Here is a 16,453-nt window from a genome sequence, read left to right as displayed (position 1 = left end):
TGATGGCACGTCACGTGATCCCAGGCCCCGCCTTGGATCAGCGACCTTCCATCGCGGCTATCCCGATGGTCTTCCTTCCTGCGGCCTGCATAACAAAAGGAAGCAACTCCTTGTTACCTTGTAACAACATCATCCTGTCAGAACACTGCAATCAATATTCTATGCGCAAATTCCCGGGGGCAAACAGAAGTCCCCACAGAGAGGAAAGCCATCTTCTCTACAGCTACTTACCTCCAACCAGACTTTGTCGATAGTCGGCCGACTTTGTGGGACGATATCGAGCATCTGGGCCAACAGCTCTGCCAACCGTGGTAACGTCCCCTTTTGTTGTACCAGAATACGGACCCAGTCGCCAAGCCTGTGCTTGACATCGTCTTGCCCAAATCTCAAGTATGCAGTATATCCAGGACTGGTATTTGCCAAGAAATCGCGCATCTGTTGGCGGGTTGAACCCTTGCGGACGGTCTCTATCTCTAGAAAGACAATACCAAGAGAAAAGACATCCTTTGCTTTGTCCAGCTCTTTGGAAGTTTGCTGTACCTCTGGAGGCGCGTATTCACTCTACAGTAGCGTGAGCAGATCTTCTAGAGATAGGTTGAGAGTAGACAGACCTGACATACCTGTTCTTTATACTCGGATTCACTCATGTTGGATGCTTGATATGTAGCCAGAGGTGGTGTTTCTTTGTTCGCTGCTGCTCCGAATTCAGCAAGACATACCGAAGGAGAGTCTTTAGTCATCACGAGGACATTTTGAGCACGGATGTTATCATGCGTTATTCCTATGGAGTGAATGTGCTTCACAGCGTTGGCAAGGCACCCGAAAGATTGTCGTAATAGTTTTGCGGAGTCTGCGTAGTGATACGAAGCCACATGAGGCTCTTCTATCCACGAGAGGTATGTCTTCAGGTCCAGGTTCGCTACTGGTTTGATCAGAAGCACGCTGGTCCGCCCTCTTCGGTATGTCCCGGCTAAGCTCACCAAGTGGTTATGGTCGTCGGGTGTGTGCAAGCGGTTCAGAATCTCGGCCTCTGCGGCAGCCGCTCCCAATGCCCTATGATATTCTTTCATACTTCCGTCCTTGGGGAAGACTATCTTACGGCAAAACCACGAACGATGCCCTCTTTGCTGAACAGCGTCTAGTGCAGCCTGATTTGTGATCCTGAGATTACGACCCCATGCAAATGGAACGTCTTCGTCTGTTTCGTAAACTGTAGAAAATGTTGCGTCTTTTCGCGCAAGCTTGCTGTTGCGCGAAGCAGGTCCTCCAGATTTAGTTGTATAGTCGACAGCTGACGGCAGTCCAATAGGTACCGGAGATGTGTCAGACTTGACGGGCATGCAGCAGGCGCCACAAAAATGGATATTCTCACTGCGTGTCGAGCTCATGACCACTGTCTCTTCCCAGACTTCCGCTGCTGATGGTCTTTGATGGCGATCGTCCGCTAGCATCCTGCTGACAAGGTTCCAAAGTTGTACATCACACCTTTCGGTGAAGAGATTCTCTTTCATCCAGGTCAGCACCTGCGGAACATGATCTGCGTATTTCTTGGCCGCATCCTCAGCTTCTCTGTCATACCCAAGAGCATCCTCTGGAGCCTTGCCTTTATACACCGCGAAAATCTCGATAAAACAGCATCCTAGGGAGAATATATCTTGCTTTTCCGTTCGGCCTGATTGTGGATCCAGAACTTCTTTTGGTGCATACTATAGTGTTATCAGCATTGATTGACAGAAAGGCAGTAGGTTTGCAGCGCATACTCTCTTGCTGAACCCAGTAGGTCCGTACGTCGTTGTGTTACCCTTCTCAACAGCTTTTGAAAGACCAAAGTCCGCAAGAAGTACTCGGCCATTGTCGATCATAATGTTCTGCGGTTTGATATCTTTATGTTTCATGCCTTTCTCATGGACGTACTTTAGTGCATGGGCTAGACAGCCCATTGTCGATACCAAATACTGCACTGTGCGATAGTCTCGGCCATCTTCCAACTTGACGTTATTTCCCGCGGTTGGAATGTTGTACATGAACGATGCGAGCGTCTCCTCTGCCCAGGGCAGCATGAAAAAGCCAATGTGCTTGGGATTTTCAAAACTTCCGACAACCTCAATGATGTGCATGTGATGCATCTTTTTGACAGCTTCAATCTCTTCTGTCACTTTTTGCTTCATAAATGTCCGCTCTCTGCTGTTGTTGAGAGGGCTGAATCTCTTCATGGCTACTTCAATCGTTGAAGGTCCATGCCCATGCTGGGATAGGTTTACACGAAACACAGTCGCTGCGCCGCCCTGTGCTGTCCAATCCAGCCCATCCCAGTCTTTCCTCTCGTCCCCTCCAACAGTATCATACTCGACGTTGAAGGCATTCTCTGATCGTCCCGGCGGGCTCCACCAGCGTTGCAATTGGGTTTGAGGATTGTTGTTTGACCACAGGATACTAGGTGTAGGGACACTGGACGGAGTAGCCATCTCTCGTGCTTGCGATACGGCCGTACCGGACGACTAACCGAGAGACCTTTCTAGGATTAGGAGGTTTAGAGGACTGCAATGAATGGTGGAACCAAGTGTTAGCACCGATCAAGTAGGTAGCGGCAAGGACAGGTGTGCAAGGAGCGCACCGCCAACGAAAGTCATTGAGAGCCTCATCTGAATTCGACCCCTCTTGCAAGGCCAGTGTGCATCTAAGCGATGTCATCATGAAGTGGCTGTAAGCCACGGCGTGATAAGAACTCTTTCTCTAGAGCTTTAATTGGTCTTGACAAGATCGTTACGTCAGGTCAACCCCAGCCATGCAGCGTCCTATTGGACGCCTGCCACAACACACACTTCCATGTGTGTGTGTACATGCGAGCGAATCAAATTAATTACCAGAGCCTTGCCAGATTCAGTAAGTCGTTCATTACCGGTCAGGTACGACGCGTAGAGCTCGCATTGTTTGATCTCGTCAGCAACAAAGACCATGGAATTGTTAATCGCACCTAAGACACATTTGAGGGCATTTGGTTGTTTCGCAGAGATGTTGCTCATGAAGAGGTACACGACCTTGGAACAGTGCAGAGCGTTGGCGGCGTATTCTGTGCAGCAGTGGGGGCGGGGCAGGCCACGTTTTACCCAGCTGTGTTTCAGCCCGCTTCCTGTCCGATCTGATATGAACACGTATATACCAACGAGAGAGAATGAGTGCGCTGAGTTCAACTGCCCGGTCTTTTCAGAACCCACATCGAAACTAAAATTTGGTGTGCAGTACATGATCAGCGACATGACGCGAAAGTCGTGCGACCTGTTCGCCAACATGTAAAACCAATCACTGTTACCCCGCCTGGATGCAGACCGCTGGCCTGCAGCAGATCCAGAGCTACGTTCCTGTGTTCGTGGAAGGTTGTGCGACGACCGCAAAAGCTTGTCTCTACCTTTGGCGAACTCATTGTACGAGTTGACTCGCCGCATGCGTCGAGTGCCCACCGCAGTCAACCAAGCAACATATTGAGGTAGAACTGTTGGTAAGCGCACTACAGTAATTTCAACCCTTCAATCCTAAGTCTTGTTCCCCTAAACATTGTACACACCCACCTAAGCTAAACAGGTGCTCTGAGCAAGACGTCTACAAGGTGTGTCCAACCAGTTTCCTCTGCGGCAGCCAGTTCGCCACGCCATGCAACAATGCCATCGGGCCTGACAAGAACAGCACCTGTTGCGCCCACTCCACGATGCCGCTGCCATGTCCCGTTCACATCGCGCCAATCTCCAGACCCAATGGTGATGACCTGAACCCTCTCATCGGCTATACTCCATACATTGCCACTTTCCGCGAACAGCGTAAGCTTTTCCAGACTTAGGAGGTCTCGAATGGCCACGGTCTTACCATCACGTTCTAGCCATGCATGCGGAAGATGATGACCTGGGATCGTAGACATGTAGTACGTGTGATGTACCAGCGTCCCATCCGGGAGCTGCTGCCCACCATGAGTCGCCCCACCTTCAGAATTGATATCTGCAGAAGGATAGAACCAACCGACTTCGTAGCCGGGGGCCTTGAACTCTGTGTCCAGCTCCTGTGATGCCGCTTCGATGAGCATGCGCTTGCGTGCATAGTCTGGATGTTTCGGATCGAAAAAGGACTTTGCGGCTGCGATGTTGGCTTCTGGAGTTTGCCGTGCGTCGACGCCAATCGCGCTGTCGATGTGGCCGGCGTGTGCGCGCATGTTTTGGAGACTTGTTTGGCCGACTCGTTTTCCGACTTCTGATCGTTCAATGTAGTACGTGTCGAGTAAAGCGTTGTACTTTTGTTCATCTTCCAGTGCGAGGCACAATTTCCATATGAGGTTTTGTGCATCTTGAATTCCAGTGTTCATACCGAGCGCTGTACAGAGTCAGTAATCTGTGATGATGACGCGGGCGCGTTCTGGTCTTACCGCCCCAAGGTGGGATACGATGGGCGCTGTCACCGACAAGGAAGCAGCGACCGGTACGCCATTCCGAAGCGTACACGGCGTTCACAGTCCAATGGGTGAGACTGATGAGCTCGATGTCAAGATCTGGAATACCAATAGTCTTCTTAGCCCGATCTAGTGCTGTCTCTTCGTCGAATATCTGCGGATCGTCTTCGGTGATGCCACAAACGAACATCCATTCTTCGGCCTGCGGGTTCGTCATAGCTTCGGGCCATGGGCCGAGTTGGTAAAGATAGCCTGTTCGTGTACTGCCACCCATGGCCGGGTTGGTAAACCAAGTGATGAAATTACGAGCATCGTGGTGAAGCAGTCGGATTGGAGCACGTATGTGCGCGCTGATCATGGTCGTCAAGTTTGCCTCGCCTGCCCAGCTGATTCCAAGCTTGTCAGTAAACTGCCGGCCACCATCGGAGATGATCACGTAGCGAGCTCTGCGTCGAAAGACCTCATTCGTATCCCGGTTTCGGACAGTGACCACGGTGAAATCCTTCTGGTTGTCCACTTCCAACACTCCGTGGTATGAGCGAATGCCCGTCGAATTCAGCTCGATAGCGCGGCGCTTCAGAATGGGTTCCAGACGAATCTGAGGCAAGATGCAGTACTTTGATGGACTGTGCGTGGCGTATTCGGATGCGTATTGGCCACCTCCCCAGGCATCTCTCGAGAAAACTTCCCTGCCCTCGTCGCCGAGAGACGTGTACCATGCTGTTCGTCCCGCGATCTCGGCTGGCGTGGCTTGAGCATATACCTCCTCTTCCACTCCCATTACGCGAAATACTTCCGTCGTTCGTTGGTTGATGCCACATGCCTTGGGATGTATCGATGTTGAAGCGTGCCTCTCGTATAATGTGTGTGCGATTCCTCGGATGGAGAGTAAGATGGAACATGTTAAACCAACGGGCCCGCCGCCGACAATAATGACTGGCTCGACATTTTCTTGTTCATTCTGCGTCATTGTATTCGTGCGATGGTGGGTTTGCTACCTCTGGTGGATGCAAGGATAAAAAAATGATAGGAGGCTTGAAAGTACTACGGGTAGGGCCGCGCAAGGAAACTCTTAGCCAGTAATGAGAGATTTGTATCGTGTCTAGACAAATCGATACCCTCATAAGCAAGTCCTCTCTCTGGTATATGCACTGCGGGGTCGCCTTGGCTTACTCCGCCTTGTGTGGGCCAGCCCTGGACTCGTTTCAAATGCTGAATGCTGCACTCTTCCAAACAGTACCTAGGTAGGATATACTCCCCGAAAAGAACCCGTTGCTCCATATTCTTGGCGTATCTCGTGTACGACAGTAGACGGTACTGAATCAACCTTCCGACGAAGTAGAGTCTGGACTCGCGGCTTCCCCGCACTAGCCCGATCGAAAGGGATTACCCCACAATCGCAAGCGCTCTCCAGGCTGTCAATTCGTCACTCTGTAACATTGTTGAAGTGGATACATCGTTATCACTATGCAAAGATGCCGGATTTACTGGGATGGGAGGTAGCGCAGAAGTAGCAGGCAGTTACTCGTTAGGCATTGGTTTTAAACGTGCAGACTCCACCGGACGTGGACAGCTCATTCTCTGGCGGCGGGTCGACGACTCAATTTTGCATAGTATCATGACGCTAGCACGGGGTATAACGAACATATTAATGGAGAAACATGAAAGAAGCTCGCGCGCGTAGTAGAACTGCGACGTAATCAACCTTTTCTTGCAGCGGCATCCATATGGCCATGCTTGTAAAACGTCTTCCCCTCGTAACCGTCTTCGCTTGCAGCCTTCTCAATACGGTCGTAGACACTCTGCTCCAAAGAAACTTGGTCTTTATCCAGGAACAGTTTTGCAAGTCCTACCAAGCGGTGCTCTTGGGATGATGACGATATGACGATACCATGTAGGCGGTCGTATGCCCAAGCAAGAAGTAGTTCCGTTTCCGTAAGATGAGTCTCGTTCGATAATAGTCTTAATTCTTTTAGTAATGCTGGAGCTCCATCATGTGGCAGCTTGCCGGATAGAATAGACAAGAAGCCGTAGTCTACGCTTGTGATCAGCGATGGCATGTAACTTGATCGTCACTGGGCCCAACTCACTCATATGAACTATGCCATGTTTCATCTCGTAGGAACTAAGATCCCGTAGTTGAGGATCGGAGAGTAAGAACGGGTTCATCTCGTACTCATTGATCTGCGGCTTGTACTTGATATCAGGAGCATCCATGAGATCTTCGTAGTCCGCAAGTGTCCTGTCTCGCGTGTTATCGAACGCTTTGTCTAACACTCTGCTACGAATTCACCTACCAATTAGACAAGCCGATGATTCTCGCCATCTTCTGATCTTTGAGTTCTTCGAGAACTCTCCACGCTTCTCGGTTGGTCAAATTTCCTGGATGGCCCCTTGGCGGAAAATGAAGTTGCAACAGATCTACATAGCCGTCTAGTCCGAAGCGCTCAATCTCCTTCTTGGTACTCTCCACCATATTCTCCTTGCCTCTACATCCAAGCGCAGCATAGGTGTTGAGTTTTAAACTGAAGAACAAGTCCTTACGGGCGATCCCGGACGCCTTGATGCTTTCTGCCGCGGACTCGTTGTTGGTGTAAATGTCGCCGGTGTTGATATGTCGGAAGCCCGCTTTAAGCGCCTGCGATACTTCTTTACTACTGTCAGTAGGGAGGGGGTAAGCATGGTTGGGAGCCCATTGCATCAAAGATCCTAGTCCGAAAGCGAACCGCGGAACTGCAATGTTATCAACCAGTATCGTTGTCTTCCTTGGTGCACCCATTGTGGTACAAGTTCGTTGTAAGTGCTTTGGAGGTCTACCTGGCCTTTTTTTTGGGGGTAACAGGGACCTTCAAAACGTACTGCACCTGTCTAAGGGTGAACCCTAGGTGGTCGGAGATCCACTTCTGTGTGTGGCCGGCTTTATATAGTGTGTGCACCATAAGTCTCTGGTCTCTGTTTAGTTGCTTCCTGTGCTTCGGGGTACTGGGTTCGTCCATATTGGCTGTGAGTGGAGAGAAAGTGCCCATACAACACCTAAGGTGGCTTGCAGATCACTAAGATAGAAGAGGTTTGGTTCTATCCGAGGTGACGCCGAACTTAGCGTCCCCACATACGAAACTTATGCCCGATACCACGGTAAAGGAAGACGTTGAAACTTGCAGTTCCGCGCGACAAGATTGCAGCCAATGGCAGACCTATGCTGGTCTCGAAGCCCTCGAATTGCCGACAGATCAAGCGATTGACGGGGCAAAGGACGCGTAATCCGTCAAGTCGGAGTTCCCCACCGCAACTACAACGCGTACGTGACTCTCACAATCGCCCCCACAAAGACCATTCCCATCTGTACTGCCTGACACCATAGCTTACTACTGTACGAGAACTTCGTACTGATCAAGCCATTCCTGGATAGCGTCGGCGCGCTCGTGTCTCACGAGGTCTCTGCCTAGGCACCTTCATACTCCATTGCCAGCGCGCATACATCGACTGCAGAGCGCCAGTCTTTCATCAAAACATGCTGGGGGTGTGCCTAAAGATATTACCGCTTTACTTGGCGACTGAGTACTATTGGTTCTTGATTGTTTGAGTAAATGACTGTCAACCCTCCCGCAAACTCACGAACAGTTGCGATCCATAGTAGGGGCCTGTGTGCAACTTATGGCGCCCGAAATTGAAGTTGACAAGCTTCTCTTCCAAGCCTTCAAACTCAGGCAAGATGGGAAGATGGCCTTTGATTTCTAGACTCATCGACTCCCCAGCGTCGAACACCATGCCCCCAGGCCAAAGACTGATCTCGAGCTCCACAATCTCACCAGGAAGTAACGGCTGCTTTGAAGTATGAGGATGATATACATAGGCGGGACCCATGAGCTTTCGGTATTCTTCTTGGCTGATGCCCTCGATAGTTTCTTCGGTCACCTCCCGATGTGACGCACGAAGTCGCCCGTTGGGACCGATATAGCGCCTGTAAAGAGGCTCTCTTAGCTTTGCAAGAAAAACTACCATACAGAGTACTCACCAGATGTTTTCTCGGGGTATCTGCTCCACCTTAGTTCCTTCGGGGAGATCTTCCATAGGAATGTTCTGATGCCAAAGGGCTTGACCATCATGATCCAGTTTGCGTATGACGATGTATACATCCTGCCAAAATCAGTGTGAGGAACTGGTTAGGGGTTCTGGAACTTACCATATCGTTATGATCATCTTTAGACATATATAGAGTAGCTTTGGAGATGCCGCAGAGTTCAGTATACCGATCGAATTTGTAACTGAAGGAGAGACCGTCATCGGTCTGAGACTCCGCATGATACTCAGCAGAGCTCGAGGCGTTCGGTTTTGACTTGCTCAGAGTCCTGGTCTTTGCGTCCAGGAAGAATGTGTGATAATGGAAGTCCACCGGTGGGTACTCTGATGCCGGACGATTGATCACGGAGGGACGGTTGTAACCGAGCATCGACTGGCGAACTTTGGGTGTCTTCTCCCACCCGTTGTCAAGTCCATACATATATTTGTCCAGGAACCTTTGTAGATCATCGATATTTTCCTCTTGATAGATGTCATGCCATTCTTGTGTGGCAGTCCATCGTAACCTAGTCCCTCCTATGTCAACATGACAAAACTTTGAAGGGTGTTGGAGCATACCATTTCTCTTTCGAGCGACAAAGCTGAAACCCACGAACTGATCCCTCTGTATGTAGACCCGTAGAATAGCTGGCTGTGGCATACATAGGTACTGATATGTTCCAGAGCTTTGGTTTCTTGTCTTCCCAGTAATCATTCCAGAGTCCATATCTGTCGATCATTGCGCCTACATCTTCTCGCTCATTTGGACCTACAGAAGGGTGTGTCAGCAGAGAAGACCAAAACACATCGGACAGGGAACTGACCGCAAGCCCATGCCATTAGGACGTCCCAGAAAGCATGGTCGGGAATACCACCACGGCAGATAGACTCTCTGTAGTAGTCTCCTAAGCCTTCCCAAGGAGCCATACAACAAAGGTGTGGAGGTTTCTCAGCAGCAATGAACCATTGCGTCGTACTGAGCCATGAGTTGCCAGCCATGGCCACTTTTGTGTTGCACCAAGTCTGCTGCGCGATCCACTCAATGCTGTCGTAACCGTCGCGGCCTTCTTGAGTGCCGTAGACATGAAAGTCGCCACCTGACTTGAAACTGCCTCTCGCATCGATATTGACTATCGCATAGCCTCGAGGAATCCATTCAGCCGGATCAGGTGCTTCCCACTTCTCGAGGCCGCTTGTTCGGTTGCGAGGTATACCTACTCTCCAAGGAAACATGTCAAGCTGCTGCATACCAGATCCAGTCTTTCCATACGGACTCCATGGCATGATCGCGGGAACAGGTTGTCGATCTGACGACAAAGGACGGAACACATCGGCCAGAAGCTCGACACCGTCACGAAGAGGGATACGAACATCTTTCTCCCAAATCATGTCTTCGGACAATGGCCGACGACCTTCATCCTTGGTCCATCCCTTCGGGAGAATTCGCCTTTCTGCCTCACCGTACTCCACCCACGTGTTCTTAGGCTCATGGTCTAATGATGTAAAAAGTACCGGAACAGAAAAACGTCCTGAGCGTTCTGACATTGCTTGATGCGAATGCGGTGATGGATCGATAGAGTTATTGTCTTTGGAGTTGGGCGTATCTCAGATGCTGTGCTGGGCATTGATTGTTGCCAAAGACCTCACTTTAAACGATCTGATAGAGGACAAATACTATTAACAGTCAAGAAAGGAAGATTTATTCGGGGTCGTAAAGCATACTGTCCTCATGATTTGTACCAATGCTAGCTCAGCTAGGGTCAAAAATGTGATCCATGGTGATTGAGTCGGCTTCCCCACCCCCACAATCGGAAGAAACTGGGGAAACGTAAAGTGGCTGACGTCCGAACCTAGCACGGCCGATACAAAGTCGGCGGTCATATTATCAAGTGATGGCTCACATGAACCGTCGCAGGGTCACGGACATGAGCAGGTCGAATCACGAAACATGGGAAAATACAGTGAAAGCAACTCAATCGATTCCACTATTTGTCTTGGAGGGCTGGCGCATTACCAGCGGCTTGTGATTCTAGCAAAGGTTGCAATGCTGCCGCGAAGCTTGATTTTGAAGCGCTCCTCCCCATGATTCTTGACGACTCTTTATACAATCGCGCCACGCTCCGATCTGCTCCAAGAACGCCTATTCCAGTAACATGAGGCAGGTGGTCATGTTCAAGGTTCAGCCAGTCACCTATCTGGCTAAGATCAGAGGCTTGGTCAACTCTGATCATTGTTCTTCCATGGATCACATCTGCTTGTTCGTTTCGGTCTGTTCTTTGTTCGGCCACAAGCTCGATGAAAGCATGGATATAAAGCGTACAGACGAGCAGAGCGATAGTGTCAACGTGTCGCAGCGTATTGGCGGTGCGAAAATACTGGAACAATTGCGCTGCCTGGTGTATACACTGCCTTGCTTGTCGGATCTGATGATTCAAGATACGTGATAACTCTTTTCGAGCGTTGCTAACACCGGTTTCGGAGGATTGCCAACGAGTGAACGAATACAAGAGTCGCAAAGGAGTGAGATCGAAAATCGTCAGTATGCGGGCGATGATCGGAAAGTCGTCGGAAATAGAGCGGGGTTCTGCCATTGTCGGGAACTGCGATTCACCATACCTGCAAAGCACATCGAGTGCTGCGCGCGAGATGTCCGCCACCGTACCGGAAGTCGACGCTGATCGTGTGGTGTTGGAATTCTCAGTATACAGCATCATTGCTCGCATCAAGTCTTGAGCTGCAGTGCACTGAACAAAAGCAGAAAGTAGCGTTATCAATCGAGCAGAACTGTCGAAGTTGTCCGTCACTTGACCTTGGAGCCCAATACTAGCAAGGGCGACGCACACTGTAGCTTGAGGTCGTGATGGAGCTAACTGCTGCCATTGCTGGAGATCAGCTTCCCAATGTGCTTCAGGTCCCGGTAGAGGAACTTGCAGTTCGGCGATGGTTAGCAGTGGTGGGATCAAGAACAATATCCCTTGTAGGCACTCGGTCACTGGTCTGATCAGCTCATAGACTAGTCATTCAATTCGAATACTCACTCCAGGTGAAATGTAGGACTCGACGCTCGGCCTCAATTCGTACCCACTGCGACCAGGGGTCGGGAGGTATTTCGGCAATTTCGTGGCTGTTCAAAACCGAGCCATCTTGTGATAAAAGTTTGCGACAGAGAGTGATAAGCACACTACGATTGAGCTGAAGTCTTATGAACGTCTTACGGCTTCCATCAAACATCATACAGTGCTGGAGCAACAGCAAAGATTGCATGCAAGCTAGTAGGTCTGAATCGAAAATTTCATCGGACTGGTCGCCGTTGTGGTGTTGTCAGCAAGGTATCGCGGCGAGCAAGAGAAGGTACACCCACAGCTTTACCGAATATCCTTGGGCTGAGTTGGCGAAACAACGCCAGGTGTTTGTGCTTTTGAATCGCCTCGGAATTTTGGCAACCTATAAATGCCACAGAGAAGACAACATGCCACCTTTCAGGTGATACCTCGAAAGTTGGTACGTGAAGAACCGGCCAACGTCGGTGAAAGTGTTCGAAGTAGAGTTGTACGTATACGTCAAGATACTGTAGAGATGGAAATGTCTCTACTGTGTGGTTGAAGTCTGATGTAGGCATATCAGCGGTCAGCATCTTCAACATGTGATTACGGGTTTCTCCGTCAACGCGCGGAACATGAGGCACAAATTCAGCAATGAGAGTGTCTTCATCATCCGCCAGGAATTGATCTTGCCTGTTGCTGTTGTTCGATGACAGGTACCCAGGTTCTAATGAAGATGCTAAACTGTCGCTGCTGATGCTTCTTTGCTCAGGCAATAAGAACATCGCGTTTGAGAGATCGTCGCTACCAAAGTAGAATTCCGGTATACCGCCGAATCCATATGCAAACGGTGCATTGACGGTCGCAAGTGACCCTGACAAGAACATTGAAGTTTCTGTTAAAGGCTCTAGTTGAGAACTGAGCAGCGGTCCGTCTGTGTCTGGATATGATGAAACCTGGATACTCGCGATCGAAGTTTGCCTGGGTTCGTCCGCCGCAGATTCAGTGGAGAGGTCGTCCGGCACCATGGTATTGATCTCTTCCTCTTGGGATGATTGCAGAACGGGCGAGGGATCGCATCCTAGCCTGTCGTGGAGAACTCCATGCATACTAGTTGTCTCATCGAGAACCACATCACTCACAGACTCTGACGTTGAAGTGCGGTAAAGGCATCGACGTTTCCTGCTTGCGCAATTGCTGCACACTGTTGTTCCGTTGCCATCACAGCGTTGCTTTCCTTTTGCACACGCTTTGCAGGCGCGTCGGTGTCGATTTGAACTTCTGTGTACCCAGTCTGCCAGCGCGGCAGGACCGTGTATGCTCACATGGCGTTTAAGCGTGTCGCTTTAGGCGAGAGGGATTAGTGGCTCGTCATCGATGGAATACAATGGTACGAGCTCACTTTCGCGGGAATGTTTTCATACAGATGCCGCACTGATGAGGGCGGCTGCCAGTGTGACGGTCTAGGTGACGGCTAAGATGCTCGCGACGTCGAAAAGACAGGTCACAGTGGGGGCATTCATAGTCAGCGGGATTGCCCTTCCCAAAACCAGCATCATCAGCACCGGTCGACATACAGAACGAACAACAAAAGGTGGAAAAGCCACAAGACTTCTTGCGCGACACTGTCGGACTTTGTGGCGGGGGCGGGGAAGAGGACATGAATCGGATCTGGTGTGTGGGGTAAGCCTCGGTCTCCCCTGGTAGAGTTTCTTGGTTCCGGATGAGCCGGTGGTCGCCGTTCGCTCGTTAGCCCACGCAATACCTAGGAGTTCAGATTTAGTGCCGAAACTCCACATTACGGGAAGACACAGCTTGATCGTCGGGATCTATGCAACTGCGGGATCTGCCATCCTCATATCCGGTGAGTTCCAGATGCAGAAGCCACTATGCAACGCACGAATCAATCAGTAGGAACTACCTCCCACTGCCACGTGGTCTATGAATTTGAAATGGCTTCGGTCTGATCGACGTGGAAACACACAGTACTACAGTATAAGCTGTCGTCGCCGTGTGGCGCTTTCTCAGGCCTGCATGTGCACGCGTCGGCAGTTGCAGCGGTAGGCATCATCTAGAGTCTCCTTCCGACTTGCACAACATGATGAAAGCACACAGGGCCAAAGTCTGCTTCTTTCTAATATCATGCTGCACACCTTCGTGGACAACAAAGGCGCTTCAGTCATAGCACAATGGTATGTGAGAGATAACATCAACAGACATCACACGGACTCGCGTTCGCCAGTCACGATTGACAATTTCCAATGCCATAGCGGGGATTTTTCGTCCGGCCATCCGTCTGCCATGGCTGTACTATCCGATCGTTAGCTGCACGTCTCGTGGCGTTCGAGTGCTGTTGGTTGGTAAGATCAAGCACGATCGAACTTTGCGGGGTATAGCTGTTGTGGGGGATATCTGGGGTAAGGTAAATATGCAATATCTATATCTGGTGCCCCTTGCATGCGATGATTTGGCAATGATCTCAGTGCGTCTGTGCCTGAGCTGACACTTCAACTGATCAACATGTCGGATATGCGGAATACTCTCGAGAAGCCAAGCACGGAAGTTGAGCGTCATGAACAAGTCGACATAGTCCCTAAGAACTCAGCCGTCTATGCAAAGGGAGAGGAACAGACGATACACTTGAAGACGGCGATTGCTCTGATAGCAATGGGTGTCTTACAATTCACTACACTGTTAGCATTGGTTGGCCCACCTACAGTGGTAAGCTGAGTTCTATCTCATGGTCGTTATGTCCTTCGATAGACTAACCACTGGACTATAGCTCGACAATATTGCTTCAGCGTTTCCTAATCCGGAGTGGAGGTACTGGATAATCAATGCTTCCACGCTGGTTCAAGCTGCACTCGGTCCTTTCTTCTCCTCGGTTTCAGATGCGTTCCAAATCCGGAAAGGCATAATATTGGGCTTGGTCATATTGGCTATCATCGGTTCGGCTATCATACCAAATTCTGAGTCCGTCTACCGAGTTGTCGGTGGGTCAATCATGATTGGTTTCGGACTCACGTCAGCTCCCTTGAGCTACGCTGTTCCTAGTGAGATCGTGCCGCGAAGATGGAGGTCAGGTCAGTCCCCTCTTGGCAACAACTGAAGCTGTACTGTGCTTATAGATTGAGACAGTCTGTCAGGGTTTCATCAACATGTGTGGCACTTTGGGGGCTATCACAGGGCCTCTCGTTAGTAAGTTGGCTTGCTAGGACCATTTCCTACATGGAGGTCTGACAAGCTCTAGTCGGTGCATTTACAAACAACAATCCAACTCAAGGTTGGCGTAACTTCTACGTGAGTTTACACTACTACCGGCATGAGCTATTGGGACCTCGTTGACCGATGATAGTGGCTTCAAACAGGGCTTTGGGCTTTCAGCGCCGTTGGCATCTTGATTGGCTATTCACCGCCGAAGAGGACCATGGACGGATCCACATTCCACTCGAACCTTAGACATATAGATTGGATCGGCTCAGTGATTCTTACTGCAGCTATTACATTATTCTGCGCTGGATTTAACTTTCAGTCCACGTATGGGTGGAGCAGCGGACAATTTCTTGGCCCTCTTATCTCTGGATTCGTGGCTTTTGTTGCTTTTGGTCTCTACGAGACATACGGTACAAAGACAGGCATCATACCACACGAGCTCTTCAATGGCAACCGCAAGTATGGCTGGGCCGTTTTGAACTTCGCAATCTTGTTCTTCATCGAAGGACTCACCTTCTTCGCCATTATAACGTTCTACCCAGCGTTGTAAGTATAGATCTGCTTTCACATTTTAGCACTACTAATGTGAGTTCACATAGGACGAGCGCGCTGTTCACTTCAAACCCGATACAAATAGCCGTCCGCCAACTTCCGTTCTACTGCTTGATCGGTGGGGTCACGTTGATCTATGGCTGGGCAAGCAGCTACTTCAGGGACATCAAGTACAATTTATTCGTGGCATACATCATCTATACTGGCGGCATTGTCGGGCTCGCCACCGTACAGCCTGGACAATCTGCAGTGGCACTTGGCACTATCGCTCTTGCAGGCGTCGGTCTAGCTGGACCCTTGATATTGATCATTACTGGTGTGCAACTTGCGGTGCCGCACCATCTTATCGCAACAGCAACAGCGTTGGTGGTTTCCTGCCGCACCTTGGCTGCATCCATTTTTGTTGCCGCGTATTCGACAGCACTCTCGTCCCGCCTCGGCACATACATTCCCTCGTATATCGCGAGAGCGGTCACTCAGGCAGGACTACCCGCTTCTTCCATAGGGCCCTTTATTGGAGCGTTCTCGAGCCACGATGAAGCCGCACTGGCGCGAATTCCCGGGGTCACACCGGCAGTTCTCGGAGCGGCTGGTGGAGCAATGCAACAGGCCTTTGCCGATGGCGTTCGCGTTGTTTTCATAATTGCCGCTCCGTTTGGGGCTGTTGCTTGTATCCTCTGCTTGTTCCTCCCCAGTTTCAAGGAGGTCATGGATCGAAAGATCGACGCACCACTGGAACATACGAAAAAGCACCATGAAGAGAAGGAGATTACTTGATGGCATCCCTCAGTCTAGACGACGTAGTAGCGCGTTGGAAGCTGCGAAACTGGCGTTTGCGACGGGTTGGAAGATCAAGATCGACACTGTATTTCTAAAGCAAAGCATTATGTCAGACGTCAAGATGGCTGTGCTAGGAAGACGTTATCGGCCCGATAGCGCATTGCGTCAGTGAAGCTACACAAAGTTATTGTGTGGGGTATTGTTGATAGCCCTAAGTAATTGGTGTACGGAAACGATAGTGTCGGTCTTTCGCTCTTATTGCACGTTTCCGACCGAGTTTCTTGCAGTCAAGCGTTGCGCATGTTGTATGCGTTGGAGATGTATGTCGGTCTTTCGCTCTTACCTACACCACCTCGGCCGAGCCTAACGTGCTCAC

General features: G+C 50.3%; 5 protein-coding genes across 5 annotated transcripts; 1 reads left to right on the top strand and 4 right to left on the bottom strand.

Moving 5' to 3' along the window:
* Window positions 1-37: 37 nt before the first annotated feature.
* Window positions 38-2,465, bottom strand: J4E82_009248 (uncharacterized protein; the record flags this gene model as incomplete). Its single annotated transcript, XM_051735473.1, has 4 exons — window positions 38-85; window positions 232-561; window positions 621-1,706; window positions 1,761-2,465. The coding sequence occupies 4 exons, from the start codon at window positions 2,463-2,465 to the stop codon at window positions 38-40; spliced, it is 2,169 nt and encodes a 722-aa protein (XP_051584809.1).
* Window positions 2,466-3,571: 1,106 nt separating this feature from the next.
* Window positions 3,572-5,213, bottom strand: J4E82_009247 (uncharacterized protein; the record flags this gene model as incomplete). The annotated part of the gene is made up of 2 exons (XM_051735472.1): window positions 3,572-4,356; window positions 4,409-5,213. 2 exons carry the CDS (start codon window positions 5,211-5,213, stop codon window positions 3,572-3,574), a joined length of 1,590 nt encoding a protein of 529 aa, XP_051584808.1.
* Window positions 5,214-6,132: 919 nt separating this feature from the next.
* J4E82_009246 (uncharacterized protein) lies at window positions 6,133-7,211 on the bottom strand (the record flags this gene model as incomplete). The annotated part of the gene is made up of 3 exons (XM_051735471.1): window positions 6,133-6,467; window positions 6,523-6,674; window positions 6,730-7,211. The coding sequence occupies 3 exons, from the start codon at window positions 7,209-7,211 to the stop codon at window positions 6,133-6,135; spliced, it is 969 nt and encodes a 322-aa protein (XP_051584807.1).
* Window positions 7,212-8,026: 815 nt separating this feature from the next.
* Window positions 8,027-10,036, bottom strand: J4E82_009245 (uncharacterized protein; the record flags this gene model as incomplete). Its single annotated transcript, XM_051735470.1, has 5 exons — window positions 8,027-8,393; window positions 8,448-8,569; window positions 8,616-9,018; window positions 9,071-9,260; window positions 9,316-10,036. The coding sequence occupies 5 exons, from the start codon at window positions 10,034-10,036 to the stop codon at window positions 8,027-8,029; spliced, it is 1,803 nt and encodes a 600-aa protein (XP_051584806.1).
* Window positions 10,037-14,052: 4,016 nt separating this feature from the next.
* Window positions 14,053-16,074, top strand: J4E82_009244 (uncharacterized protein; the record flags this gene model as incomplete). The annotated part of the gene is made up of 6 exons (XM_051735469.1): window positions 14,053-14,253; window positions 14,315-14,615; window positions 14,671-14,730; window positions 14,783-14,832; window positions 14,888-15,291; window positions 15,345-16,074. 6 exons carry the CDS (start codon window positions 14,053-14,055, stop codon window positions 16,072-16,074), a joined length of 1,746 nt encoding a protein of 581 aa, XP_051584805.1.
* Window positions 16,075-16,453: the final 379 nt, after the last annotated feature.

Source organism: Alternaria postmessia (assembly GCF_024291825.1).
Source record: "Alternaria postmessia strain BMP 2775 chromosome Unknown scaffold_85, whole genome shotgun sequence".
NCBI lineage: Eukaryota > Fungi > Ascomycota > Dothideomycetes > Pleosporales > Pleosporaceae > Alternaria > Alternaria postmessia.
The sequence above is the reverse complement of the archived record's forward strand: the minus strand, read 5'-3'. Positions and strand labels throughout refer to the sequence as shown.